Source organism: Taurulus bubalis (assembly GCF_910589615.1).
Source record: "Taurulus bubalis genome assembly, chromosome: 9".
NCBI lineage: Eukaryota > Metazoa > Chordata > Actinopteri > Perciformes > Cottidae > Taurulus > Taurulus bubalis.
The window spans coordinates 25,527,220-25,541,556 of NC_136597.1; the positions used below are offsets into that span (position 1 = coordinate 25,527,220).

The window sequence follows — 14,337 nt, forward strand, 5'->3', positions numbered from 1 at the left end:
AGTTTTTTCTTCGTTGGGTGTATTCGATTTTTTTAATTTTGTTAATTGGATATTTTTTGTGCTTCGACACCCTCGAGATTACAAACATGCACGAAACGCACATTTAGGACAAAGCTTCCTATTTCATAACAAATAACAAATAAAAATACCGATGATCAGAACCGGCGACCTCCTGAAGTCGTGCGCTTGTAATCTCCGTCGCAGCAAAACTCAGAACTGTTGTTGCTGCAACTGCTTTGCTAACGTGCTAACACACACACACACACACACACACAAACACACACACATAGACACAGACATTGCTGCTGGTGTCAGGCTCCAAATCCAGGTCTCGCCACCATCTTTGCATCTAGAAAGAAGAAGAAACTTTCACATAAACGCACAAAATCCAGAGTGTCAAAAGGTTTGAATGCTGACTCGGCATTCCTCCGCCTAAAAATCACGTTCAAGTTGTTCTAATTTATCTGACGTACTTTCTGTTCCTCTGTTGCGTTCCATCGTGGGAAGGGAAGAGAGGTGAGTTATTTCTCTCCTATGAACGTTGTTGTGGTTGTTGTTTTATCTGTTTTATGTTTTTTCTGTTTTTACGAATTATTGTGTTTCTTTTTGAAAGTTTTTTTTCTTTTGAAGGAATGAATTATATAAACATAATTTATGAACACAGCTGCATACAACAATTTGCAATTATTATAATTTTGCTTCTTTTTAGATTGTTCATGTCTTGAGAAACTACTCTTTAGAGAGCTTAAAGTACACAAAAAAACCCCGATTTAAAACCTTTTCTTTTTCGTTATGAAACGCCATTTTTGCACGACAACAAACGGAAGAATCTAAATAATTCACTATAATATATAAAGACTAAGACCAACAAACAGGCTGCAGTTTGATTCCACTTCTATATGAAGAACATCGACCGTAACGTGAATACTGGCTGTAAGATGAGCTTTCATCTGCAGCTGGTTTGTGGACTGCTATGAAGCCGATTACGGCCGTCGCCATTTTGTTTTTTTTGCAACCAGTGAACAGGAAGTGACCATATCTGGACTGAGGAGGAGTGACGTAGAGACGGCGTATGCGTCTCTGGTAGAGATCTGTCAATCATCTTGTGGCCCATGAAGCATAGACTTCTATACAACCAGAGGAGTCGCCCCCTGGTGGTCAGGAGAGAGAGAATGCAGCTTTAACACATGAAGCATAGACTTCTATATAACCAGAGGAGTCGCCCTCTGGTGGTCAGGAGAGAGAGAATGCAGCTTTAACACATGAAGCATAGACTTCTATACAACCAGAGGAGTCACCTCCTGATGGTCAGGAGAGAGAATGCAAGTTTTAAGACACTAAGCATAGACTTCTATACAACCAGAGGAGTCGCCCTCTGGTGGTCAGGAAAGAGAGAATGCAATTTTAACACATGAAGCATAGACTTCTATACAACCAGAGGAGTCACCTCCTGATGGTCAGGAGAGAGAATGCAACTTTTAAGACATTAAGCATAGACTTCTATACAACCAGAGAAGTCGCCCCCTGGTGGTCAGGAGAGAGAATGCAGCTTTAACACATGAAGCATAGACTTCTATACAACCAGAGTAGTCAACCCCTGGTGGTCAGGAGAGAGAATGCAGCTTTAACACATGAAGCATAGACTTCTATACAACCAGAGTCGCCGCCCCCTGGTGGTCAGGAGAGAGAATGAAAGTTTTAAGACACTTCCGCATCAGCTTTATTCTTCTCCTTCAGAGGTGGAGAAAAAGATATAATTATTTAAATGGTTGGTGTTTTGCTGCCTTTCATACCTACATTTTTGCCATGCTGATAACTAACCTTTGACATTTAACGTTTTCACCGAAGTTGTGTCGTCTTCTCGTTTTAATGCGGTGCTTATTAACCGGAGATGTTTTTCAAGGCATCTCTAACTTCCCAGGTTTGCCAGTCAGCCCTCGCTGATGTCTCACCTCTCAACAAGAACCACGCTGGAGATATTCAGACGCTGGTTCTGTTGACGGGAGGAGGAATGGACGACCTTGGTGCTACAATGCACGCGTTGGCCCTTTTAAAGCGCCGGCGCTCTTTAAATGAAGGAACATTTTAACTGTCAACTGGATCTCACAATTCTCTTTCCATCATTGCTTTTTCTTCGTCCGTATCTCTTGTTTTCTGTCCTCTTTCCTTCCCTTTATTCTCCTTTGTTCTTCTTTCTTTTCTGCTCTTACCACTTATCTGCCTTTGTTCCTTATTCTTTATTCACTTCCTTTATCTCTTCTGCTTATTTTTAATCATTTGTTATTTGTCTCTCAGTCCTCTTTCATTCTTCGTCCTTCACTTCAAGCTTTCTTTACTTTTTTCCAATCTTCACTTCCTTTCCCTCTTTTTTCGACGTCATTCTTCTGGTCTTTAAGTTTTTCTCTATTCCTTCTCTTCTTTGTTTATTCCCATCTTTCCCAGATCACTTCTTTTGTTTACATTTTCTCTTATTCTACTTCCATAATTTGTGTATTTCTCCCTGTTTTACCTTCTTTGCATCTTTCCTCTTTTCTTTCTTCCGTCAACTTTAATTTGTCTGTTTTTGTTTTATATTTCCTGCCCTCTTTCTTCCCTATTCCATGACTCCCTTTTATTTTCCCAGGTTTCTTTTTTCCTCTCTTCCGTTTATTCTTTCCTATCTTCTTCCTTTCCCCTACTTGATTGTAATGATCGTTACATTTATTATTTACTTATTTTATTATTTTTTCTCCTTTTTCATTTGTCTGTCTTCTTCCCTCTTTTCTTTTTCTTCCCTTCTGTCCTCCTTTTGTTTCTTCTTTTCTTCTTTCATCCCCCTTTTCTAACTCCCCACTCTTTTCATTTACTCTGAATTCCTTCCAGTCATTCTTCCTTTTCCTCCCTTCTTCTGTCTCTTCTTCCCTATACCCTCTTTTGTTTCTCGTTGTCCTTTCTTTCCTCTGCTCTTGATTTCTTCCAGTCATTCTTTGTTTACTCTTTTACTTCCCTTTTGTTCATATTTAATTACCTTTTCTGTACTTTTTATCTGTTTCACCTAACATCTTTACTCCATTCATCTGTTCCTCTAATAGTCCTTTCTTCCACCCTCGTCCTTGCATCTCCTGCTTTCATGCCTCTCCTTTCTCTGACTCCTCTGCTGCTTTTGTGTCTCTTTGTCTTTCTTGATGGACCGATCTTTACAATCAGCCGTTATTGAAATTGATGCCCGGAGAAGAAAGAATAGTGAGGGTCTGTTTTCTTCATCCGATCAGGACGTCTTTGGACCTTTACGAGACGTTGGACACACAGTGCTCACGTTCTGTTGTTTCACAACATTTAATGAAAAATAGATTTAGTTTAAGATAATTGAATGTGATGAAAGTGATTTGAATTCATTACATATCTCAAATAAAAAATGCAATTATTAAGTAAATAGGATACAGTGGTGGAGCCGTTTAATTTGTTTTATGACGATCACCTGTGTGCAGTCCAGGTGTTTTAATTGATTGTTGAATAAAAGTCCAGCTTTTGGTGGTAAAACTACTCTGAAGACGAAGGAACACATACAAGGGGATTTAACAGCCATCGAACAACTCTTTGAGTTAAAGGGGGTCAATATGAAATTCAGATTGAAACTGTTGCCTCCACATGGCTCTCAACATGGCAACAGTTGAGCCGGCGGCTAGAAGCTAACTTCTCACCATCGATGGACGCCATATTGGCTGCATAGCGGATGTTTGACCACCAAACGTGCAGAAACTGTGTTTTATTTTCTACCTCACATGAAACAGAAGGCAGTACACATAAGCAAGAGTAGTAGTAATAGTGGTGGTGGTGGTTAGCACGCAGCATGTGGTTAGCACGCAGCACCTGGTTAGTACGTAGCATGTAGTTAGCAGTAGCACGCAGCATGTGGTTACCACGCAATATGTGGTTAACATGTTGCTAGCATGCAGCATGTGGTTAGTATTAGCACGCAGCATGTGGTTAGCATGCAGCATGTGGTTAGCATTAGCATGTAGCTGATTGGTTTTACATGTAAACACCCATGTTCTCTGTTAAAAGGGAACTTTTTGAAGACTTATAAGTCGGCCCGTGTCTTCGACCGAAAACCAAGACCACTTCCTGTTTGTCCTCCTCTGATGTCGTCTCATCACGTCTCTCTGTGTCTCTCAGGCTTTCTCGTGGTGGCCGGAGCTGATGGCCGAACACGCCGAGGCGTTTCTGGCTCTGTACCGAGCCGACATGGACGGCGCTCTGCAGGTCCAGCCCGCCGACTCCTGGGACAGCTTCCCGCTGTTCCAGCTGTTCAACAACTTCCTGCGAATGGACCGTGAGTTTGACCTTTACTCTCCAGGTGACCACATGTTGTCAGACAATTGCCAAAACTGCACCGTTTATCACAGCCAGAAGCTGTAAAAACCTTCAATAATGTCAGAGTTTCATCTCTCTGACGGGCCTTGAACACATCCTGCGTGACGAACGCTTCCAACGGACATGGCAGCCAAAACACAGGTTAAAAATTGTATATTTCATAAAAGAAATATTCTACATGCCTCATTTAAAATGTTGCCTCAAATAAATGATTTGCTTTAAACATATTCTGTAAAAAACATAAAATTCTGAGCTCCTCGGCGCAACTATGAAGTCATGATGGAATCCTCTGATACCGACAGTCACGTGACAAATATTCCTCGAAACTTGGCCTGAACTTCAGGCTGCTGAGCACAGAGAGGAGAGGCTGGAAGAAGAGGTTGTAAACATGTAAATAGTGTAATATGTATAGCACGTTGAGCCTCCATTTTATGTCTGCACTAAAGACATGTTTGCCACAGCCCCAGTTCAGACAAAGTGACTTTACAAAAGCCACTCAAATCCGATAATTGACAATTGATGTAAAATGCCGATCGTTAAAGCCGCGGGTCGACTCTCTCGCTCAAAACCAGTTCGCTCAGTGTGACATTTAAAAACCGTCGGCGCCTTCATCGCTCTGTTTTTACGTTGAATGAGTGACCTCTTTCTTCTCCGACGCCTCGTTGCGATCGTTTCTCGCACTTGCAACAAACTCCCGCTTGTTTCATTTACCGCGCGGAAATGAAGCTGATCAAGTTCACCGCAGAAGGTTTATTAGGATTCGAGTCGCCGGCCAACCGAGTGTCAGAAACAGTTCAGTGCATAATTTCCCGCTGCCTGTAATCACAGCTTCACTCTGCCAGTTTCTGTGGGCTCTGAACCAACAACACACGCGCACACACACACACACACACACACACACACACACACACACACACACACACACACACACACACACACTGAGCTGCTTCAGATTCTTCTCCAAATTAAATTCTGTTAGAAAGTGAAAGATCCAAACTGAATCCAAAAAATGTCTTTCTAGTTTCTCACTGATCTCACAACCACCCAGAGACCGTCTGTAAGAAGCGCACGTAGTCGGCGTGACGTCGCCCTATTGGTTTGTGGACGGACGTTATGAAGCCTTGAGTTCGCCATTTTGTCCGTCGCCATCTTGGTTTCTGGCCGTCGCCATCTTGACACCAGAGGGTGGAGCTAAATACAACTGAATGCTGAATTGTAGGCGACCAAATTGGCGAAAAAACGAAAACCAGACCGGCCAACGCTGTGGTGTCGGCCTGTCAATCACCTTGTAGCCCCGCCCTAAAGTGTCCCCTGCTTTATGGTCTGTTTGACTTTAAATTACCATAATTTACTAAATAAACATCATGCTGTATTGAAGAAGACTTGAAACTAGAGATTGAGACATAAACTCATGTTTACAATGTTTACTGAGGGAATAAATCAAGAGAAGTAGAGTCATTTATATAGACTTCTATACAACCAGAGGAGTCACCCCCTGGTGGTCAGGAGAGAGAATGCAGCTTTAACACATGAAGCATAGACTTCTATACAACCAGAGGTCGCTCCCTGCTGGCCAGGAGAGAGAATGCCGCTTTAACACATGAAGCATAGACTTCTATACAACCAGAGGAGTCGCTCCCTGCTGGCCAGGAAAGAGAATGCAGCTTTAACACATGACGCATATACTTCTATACAACCAGATGAGTTGCCCCCTGGTGGTCACGAGAGAGAATGCAGCTTTAACACATGAAGCATAGACTTCTATACAACCAGATGAGTTGCCCCCTGGTGGTCAGGAGAGAGAATGCAGCTTTAACACATGAAGCATTGGCTCTTCAGACATTGAGGTTGCCGCTTGCCTTCACCTCTATAACCTTCACCTTCCGCCACACGTACACACTTGAACTGAGAAGATAACTTGAGTCAATTCACCTCATAGTTTCTTTCTGGGTAATGAAGTATTAACACCTTCAAATGGAAACACTTTGTAATCGCATGATTTATAAAATAAAATAATGAACGTGGCGAAATTGGAATCGTTGTTTTGTTGCAACTACACATTAGTACAAAGATTCACCTGCGGAGGAGTATAAATGCTCCAGAAATAAGAATTAACTTTGAGATCTTCACACTCCCCCCTCTGCTTACAGCCTGACCTTCGTTGTCATTGTCTAAATCACGACAACAGGTTTTCGTTAATAAGAGTGCCAATTAAGAGACGACAAGGCTCGTTAGGAGACGAGGTCAGCGGCACCTCGCCCGCCAGAGAAGTAATCAACACGAGCAGCGGAGGGGGGCGGTCAGCTGACCCGTCTACCTGTCAGCAGGTAGCGCAGAGACAGGCGCCTGTCTCACCTGCGCGGCTTCACTCGGCTCTTATTTATTGAGCCGGTGGACAGGAAACTCAGCTCGTGTGATGATTGGAAGATCATCTGTGGAAAACTGTGATATTATAAGTGCAGTTATTACTCAAGTTTAACAGGCGTTTATTGCAATAATGCAGTCGGTGTCCATCCCATTCACAACAACGAGCGTATGGGCTGAGGAACGGAAACATGCGGATCAACACCTCTCTACAGCTGTTTACACTTAATCTGAACGTTGTAACTCTTTAATTAAGGAGTCTTAACAACATCCAAAGTGATTCCATGCCATTTTAAGCACATTTATGTATGTTTATCGGGATTATTGTGCATTACATTTTCTTTGACCGGGATAATTTCCGTACCGTACTAAACATACTTATTTTGAGCCAAATCACGATCTTTTACCAAACCTAATAAAGTGTGTTTGCTACGTTTTTTTCGCCTTAGCCACGTGTTTAAGAAACTTCAACCTGTAATCCGGGAGGAAACACGTTTCCCCTTCAAATGCAGTTTAGTTGCGAAGCGAACATCGTTCAAGAAGAGTCTTGATGAGTGTTTTGGTTGTGAGAAGGTTAATATGTTGATTAGATAAGCAAGATTAGATAAGCAAGAAAATATATTCCTTTATTGGTCCCGCAATCTAAGCGTTTACAGCAGCAAACAAGAGACATACCGTAAAAGTCGCTAGCTCCCCGCTGTAGCCAGCCAGCGCTGCTGCTAGCTCCCCGCTAGCTCCCCGACAACCACCGAAGGTAGCGGGACCAGCCCCGGCTCGACGCCCGACTCAGGCAGCGGGGACGCGGGCAGTAGCAGCAGCAGCGGGGAGCTAGCAGCAGCGCTAGCTGGTTACAGCGGGGAGCTAGCGGGGACAAGCACCGAAGGTAGTAGCGGTTTATAACCCGACTTTTACGATAGGTCTCTTGTGTGCACTTTACCCCGTTTGCTGCTGCTACTGCCCGCATCCCCGCTGCCCGAGTCGGCCGTCGAACCGGGGCTGGTCCCGTTACCTTCAGTGGTTGTCGGGGAGCAAGCGGGGAGCTAGCAGCAGATAGCGCTGGCTACAGCAGGGAGCTAGCGGGGACAACCACCGAAGGTAGTAGCGGTTGTATGAACTGTAAAAACAATCTACAGTAACTGGATATTATATTATATATATATATTGATATAAAGATATTTTTTCCCCAAGATTTATAGACAAAACAACATGACCGCTTAAATAGAGTATACCTGTATAATAAATTTGGTCTTTTGAAAGGTTCTCTTTGGTCATTAGTGGATCTGGACGTCAGGGTGTGTCATGTGATCGTCCCTCCTGTCAGTTCCGTTGAAGTTAAATCCATCAACAAACTTAGAAGAGAAGAGAATCAGTCAAACTGCTCTGACGCTCGTGTTGCCATAAAAGGTGGAAGATGAAAATAAAACGATTAACTTTGAGGTGAGATTTCATCGTTTCCTCACAAACCTCCAGAATCCTTTTTTACATCCATTTTGTTGGATTTATGAATGACAAACCCGTGTTTCTGCAACACATCCACACCCACTTATGTTCGTAATGTGCTTTTCTACATCTCGAGGTCACAACGATGCAAAAGAAACAACAACAACCTGGAAAGAGATGTTTGAGACTTCAGATGGAAAGCGTTCGCTGTCGTTCAGGTTGAAGCGTCTCTCTGTTCAGATCCCGCTTGACTGCTGGTGAGAAGAGGAAAAAAATCAAAAGAAGTCTCATTGTTTCTTCCCTCCGAAGCTCTCCGTCGGCTCCGAGGCTTTGTCTCGGCGCCAGCGGAGATTTGGCGAGATGCGAGGCGTTATTTAACATGGCCGATGCCAAAGTACCTCGAGTACAGTAACAGGCGGGCGGGCGGGCGGATAGACGGGCGGCCCAAGGGCACCGCCGGCAACACGCGGCGCTTCATTACGGGAAGGAACACACAACCCTCTCTCTTTGTGTCGCGTATCTTTTATTCTTTTTTTTCCTTTTCTAATTACCATTCTCCGTTTAATGCCGTAATTATTCCAAGTGTCACAACATTAGTCGACTTAAATTGAAGCGTAACGAGGCAACGAGACAGAAGCCGAGTTGCAGAACTGGCGCAATCGTAGTTTTGACTGTTTGCACAAATGAGGTCTTCCCTTCTTTTTTTTTTATAATTATGTCTGAAGAGAGAGAGAGAGAGGGAGAGTTTATTGAACCTTAATGAACAATCGTTTGCATTCTTTCATTTTTTGAAACCGTTCGGGGGAAAAATCAACAAAACCTCTGCGGCGGAAGCCGATCTTGGGTGACTCGATATATACACACATATATATATATATATATATATATATATAACACATGTATATGTATACATATAAGTATATATGTATATATACACGTATACTTATATATATATATATATATATACATTATATACATATAAATAAAAAATAAATAAAAATATATATACATAAATATATATATACATATATATATATATATTCATATATATATATGTATATATATATATTCATAAATATATATATATATATATATATATATATACATCTCGGCGACTCTTGGAGCATCGTCGTCTTTGACGAGTGTATTATCTCCCCGTCGTTGTCTAGATTATTTAAATGCTCACTTGATTGTCGGCGTGTGACGGCGGGCTGCGAGGGCGGCTGTGCTCCGCTCTCCGGAGGCCAAAAGGCTAGTGTTAATCATGGCGGAGCGGAGCGAGAGAGGAATTAAAACTAATGAAGCCCGGAGAGACCCGCCGGCTCGCTTCCCGCCCGGCGCTGTCTGTCTCTGCCTCGGCTCGCTGTGGACCGGCGGCGTCTCCGGGGACGACGCGTCTGTCTGTTTCCCTGTGTCTCTCTCACACCTACAGGGTGGGGTTACGCAATATCAGGAACACCTGTGCAGTCGCAGGCGATCGATTAAGGACAAGTTCCACCTTTTGAAAGATGTTCAGGTTTGCTCTTAAATTGTATTTAAGAAGTGGACGTCGTCAAGACATGGAAACCGGTCTCAGACTGGATTTTGCTCCAAATACTGGTACCGATGCTGACTTAAAGTCCAATAATAAAGATGTACTTATGTCAGACTGGTGATGTGAGAATGTGTTTATTATGAAGCTGAATGATAGATGTTTTGCGGTAGATTTTTATTGTAATTTTATTTTGCAAATTATTTTTTTCCTTTTGTGTTGTTGTTTTCTATTTCCATCTTTATCTTGTATTGTATCCTTAAAGTTCTGTCTCGTAAAGTTGTAAAATCAAAACAAATATATATTTTTTTTAAAGAAAAGAAGTGGACGTCGTCACGGTGACCCACCTGCTGGTATGCGGATGGTTTTGAAGTCTCTTTGAAGTTGAGTTCAGCATTTTGGCAAAAAAAGATTTGCAAGCTCTTTTGGAGCCAAGACGTTTTTAGGCAACCAAAAGGTAACGGTTAGCTTTGTGAAAAGGTTAATTGACACAAAGGTTGGAAACACGTCAGTGTCCGAAACATTAAAGGAGTGCTGCAACATTTTGGGAAATGTGTGACTTCAGTTTCTGAGCCAGAATACCAACTCTCGGGGTCTGATAGCGAAGCACGAAGGGACCCTCTAGCGTCTTTAAGGGACGTATTGGGCTTCCAACTAACTCCAATGTCCACTTCATCATTAGAAGGTCAGAAGGTCAACAAACTTATTATCAAAAACCCCAAAACACTTTGCGGTCTGGCTTCACCGTCTTCATTTAAATTTGTTTTCCTGCACTCTTTTCCCACAGTGCACCTGTGCAACGGGACGTTCCACAAACACCTGCAGGACCTGTTCGTGCCCCTGGTGGTGCGCTACATCGACCTGATGGAGTCGTCCATCGCCCAGTCCATCCACCGCGGCTTCGAGCAGGAGACCTGGCAGTCGGTCAAGTAAGAGTCCGCCCACCGGTTCAACGGCCGACGCGAGAGGTCGCTGTAAGGCGAAGGGAAGGGAAGTAGTCGTGACGGTTCTCGACCACGCGGGTTGAAAAGGTGCGTTCAGGTGCAAAGCGTTGCCCGAGAGATTGTTTCTAAATACAGTCGAGTTCTGGTCTAAATGCCGAGTCATATAATATAGTTTGTCAGTATGACGTCACATACAGATTCAAGTAACCAAAAAGAATCCAAGAACTCTTAGTTGCTCTCAACTTCAGTCTCTTTATCCAACGTCTGTGTCGCAACTTTTACATTTTAGTCTGTTTGTGATGCAGCCGCGGGGCGTTTGCACCGAGCAGCTCGGGCAGGAAGTCGAAATAAACACCTCTTTGCAGACTTTTAGCCACACGACTTTGATCCAGGTCGTTCACAGCCGGACGGCATCACTCCCTCCAGGAAATACACCACACCTATTCGTCTTACGTCAACACCGCCGTCATCAATCCATTTCAACATACACAAAACAAGTTGGCGTTCACGTTACACAATAAACTGTTTGCGCATAAATATGCGGAGACGAAAATTATGCGAACATAAACAAAATACCTCGCTGGCTGCACACGACCGAGAGGGAAACGGGTCCACTTGGATAACAATAATCTTTGAAAAATCAACACTTTGTTGTCACTTTAACTAATATGTTTTAGCGGAGTAAAAACATGTCTTCAGGAGCTTGTCACAACTAAAAGCGTAGTCAACTACATTTGAAAGTGCTGCAGGTGAGTGACACACTCCGTCTTCTGTTTTTTTTTTTCCTGAGCATTTGAGGCAGAGTTGTTTATTCGAGTGACAAATGCATTTGGTGTTTACTCCGAACCGTCTTCCTCTGATGCGATTCTCCCCTTCTGTGCGATCACCTCGGTCACTTCCATCTCTCTTTGTCACCTTTTTTTCTTCCCACCTTTTGTTGGCTCTCGGCGGCGCCGGTTTGTCAAGGTGTGAGATGCAGGACAAAGCACCAGCCGAGCGCGGCTCAGGACGGCGCTCTCAGCTGAATTCGGCGCTCCGGCATCAAGGCCACGCGCAGCCAGAACAATGAGGAGCCGAACACAAGAGAGCAGCGACTCTGCTGTCTTTTAATGGCGATTGCTTCTGATCAGTGACTGCAGGCAGAGCTCTACGTCGCTGCTCCTGCTCTGTGGTCACGCCTCTGTTTCCTCTCTCTTTCTCTTTCTGACGTCGTTCCCTTCGACCTCTCCGCTGACTCCGACCCGGCAGGTCGCTGACTAACAATCTAGCGAGCGTTCCTCTTCCCAAAGTTCCCGGCCTCCCGCTCACGCTGCCGCAGATGCCCAGCTTCACGGCCCCGACCTGGATGGGACCGCTGTGTGAGAGCACGTATGTACGGGGGGGGGGAGGGCTGGACTAGAGGTCAGGACTAGAGGTCTAGAGGTCTGGACTATATGTCTGGAGTTCTGGACTAGAGGACTAAAAGTCTAGAGGTCTGGACTAAAGGTCTGAACTAGAGGTCTAGAAGTCTAGAGGTCTGGAGTTCTGGACTAGAGGTCTGGAGTTCTGGACTAGAGGTCTAGAGGTCTGGACTAGAGGTCTAGAGGTCTGGACTAGAGGTCTGGAGTTCTGGACTGGAGGTCTAGAGGTCTGGACTAGAGGTCTAGACTAGAGGTCTAGAGTTCTGGACTAGAGTTCTGGACTAGAGGTCTAGAGTTCTGGACTAGAGGTCTAGAGGTCTGGACTAGAGGTCTAGACTAAAGGTCTAGAGTTCTGGACTAGAGGTCTAGAGTTCTGGACTAGAGGTCTAGACTAGAGGTATAGAGTTCTGGACTAGAGGTCTAGAGTTCTGGACTAGAGGTCTAGACTAGAGGTCTAGAGTTCTGGACTAGAGGACTAGAGGTCTAGACTAGAGGTCTAGAGTTCCGGACTAGAGGTCTAGAGTTCTGGACTAGAGGTCTAGACTAGAGGTCTAGAGTTCCGGACTAGAGGTCTAGAGTTCTGGACTAGAGGTCTAGAGGTCTTAAGTTCTGGACTAGAGGTCTGGAGTTCTGGACTAGAGGTCTGGACTAGAGGTCTAGAGTTCTGGAGTAGAGGTCTGGAGTTCTGGACTAGAGGTCTAGAGGTCTGGACTAGAGGTCTAGAGGTCTGGACTAGAGGTCTGGAGTTCTGGACTAGAGGTCTAGAGGTCTGGACTAGAGGTCTGGAGTAGAGGTCTAGAGGTCTTAAGTTCTGGACTAAAGGTCTGGAGTAGAGGTCTAGAGGTCTGGAGTTCTGGACTAGAGGTCTAGAGTTCTGGACTAGAGGTCTAGAGGTCTGGTCTAGAGGTCTGGACTAGAGGTCTAGAGTTCTGGACTAGAGGTCTGGAGTTCTGGACTAGAGGTCTAGAGTTCTGGAGTAGAGGTCTGGAGTTCTGGACTAGAGGTCTGGAGTAGAGGTCTAGAGGTCTGGGCTAGAGGTCTGGAGTTCTGGACTAGAGGTCTAGAGGTCTGGACTAGAGGTCTGGAGGTCTTCACTCTAAGAATTGTGTCCCCAAGATACCTAAAACCTGAACAGGATTTCTGATGTGCCGCCTTCGATAGTTCTAATAAGACAACATGTTAACACACAAACATGTGTGTGTGTGTATATATATATATATATATATATATATATATATATATATATATATACAGTATGTGTGTGTTTATCTACGATGTATATTTACTGTATGTACCTTCAGTTGGACCTCCTTCAGTATTATTATGCTTCATACTGGAGATACACCTGCTCACGTTTACAGGATGGAAACGTCATGGATATCTGATCCGTATCTCTAGTTATCTCTTGACTCATTTCTCATATTCATGGACTACTTTATTAGCTTTGCATGGATCCTGGAAACATTTGCATGGATCCTGGCTGCAAAATATTTACCCAAATTAAGTTGTTTTTTTTAGGACCACCTGTTGCTAAACGCTTCTAAAAACCGAATTGTTCTTCTTTTTAAAATGTTGTTTTTAACGAGCGAACGTGTCGCATGAACGCGTGCAAAGTGACAAATATTAATTTTCAGGCCTGGAAAAGTCCTTGGGAAAAAAAAAATCCCAAAGGTTTTGGAAAATCATGTAAATGTGTTATATTCATGTGTTCATGTCGTTCATTTACGCTGAGTTTGAAATAATTAATATGCTTTTAAAAGAAAGACGGTCAAAATATAAGCAGGCATTCTCTCTCATTCTCATTGTTAGTTTAAATACTACGTTTTCTCACTATTTCATGTTTACACTGATATTTCACAAAATGTTTGGTCATGGAAATATGGTTAAAAGTCATGGAAAAGTCATGGAAATATGGTTTAAAGTCAGGGAAAGGTCATGGACATCCATTGGTCAGAATGTGTATGAACCCTGGTTGGGTTCAGGCTCATGTGAAGACCTCACGTCAGGCGTCCGTCCCCAACGCTCAGCAGTCTGCATGTTTGTCAGAGTCCCTGAAGATGAACTGTTACGTCTAGACACCTTTCTTCACCCCCCCGCATGCAGCATGCAGCATGCAGCATGCAGCATGCAGCCCCGCTCACGTCTTGGCGCATGCAGCATGGTTGTGTTTCTACGTTCTCGGGATGTCGTGAAGTGAAGAGCGTCGGTGTGATAATAACGCAACGCCTCCATCTTCTTTTGCAGCTGGCAGGGGATAAATCTACCAGACGTCTTGTAAGTGGAGTTGATTCAGTTGATCTCAAAG

General features: G+C 43.9%; 1 protein-coding gene across 2 annotated transcripts in view; it reads left to right on the forward strand.

The window, feature by feature from the left end:
* cadps2 (Ca++-dependent secretion activator 2) overlaps nucleotides 1-14,337 on the forward strand; it is a gene marked incomplete at its 3' end in the record, with an annotated part of 102,236 nt that overhangs the window by 55,024 nt on the left and 32,875 nt on the right. Inside the window, exons 16-19 of one of the 2 annotated variants that reach the window (XM_079223928.1) lie at nucleotides 4,156-4,312; nucleotides 10,476-10,617; nucleotides 11,881-12,000; nucleotides 14,277-14,306. In XM_079223928.1, coding sequence (XP_079080054.1) covers nucleotides 4,156-4,312; nucleotides 10,476-10,617; nucleotides 11,881-12,000; nucleotides 14,277-14,306 — 449 coding nt within the window. The remainder of the gene's footprint in view (nucleotides 1-4,155; nucleotides 4,313-10,475; nucleotides 10,618-11,880; nucleotides 12,001-14,276; nucleotides 14,307-14,337) is intronic. The other variant, XM_079223929.1, reaches the window with a different exon arrangement.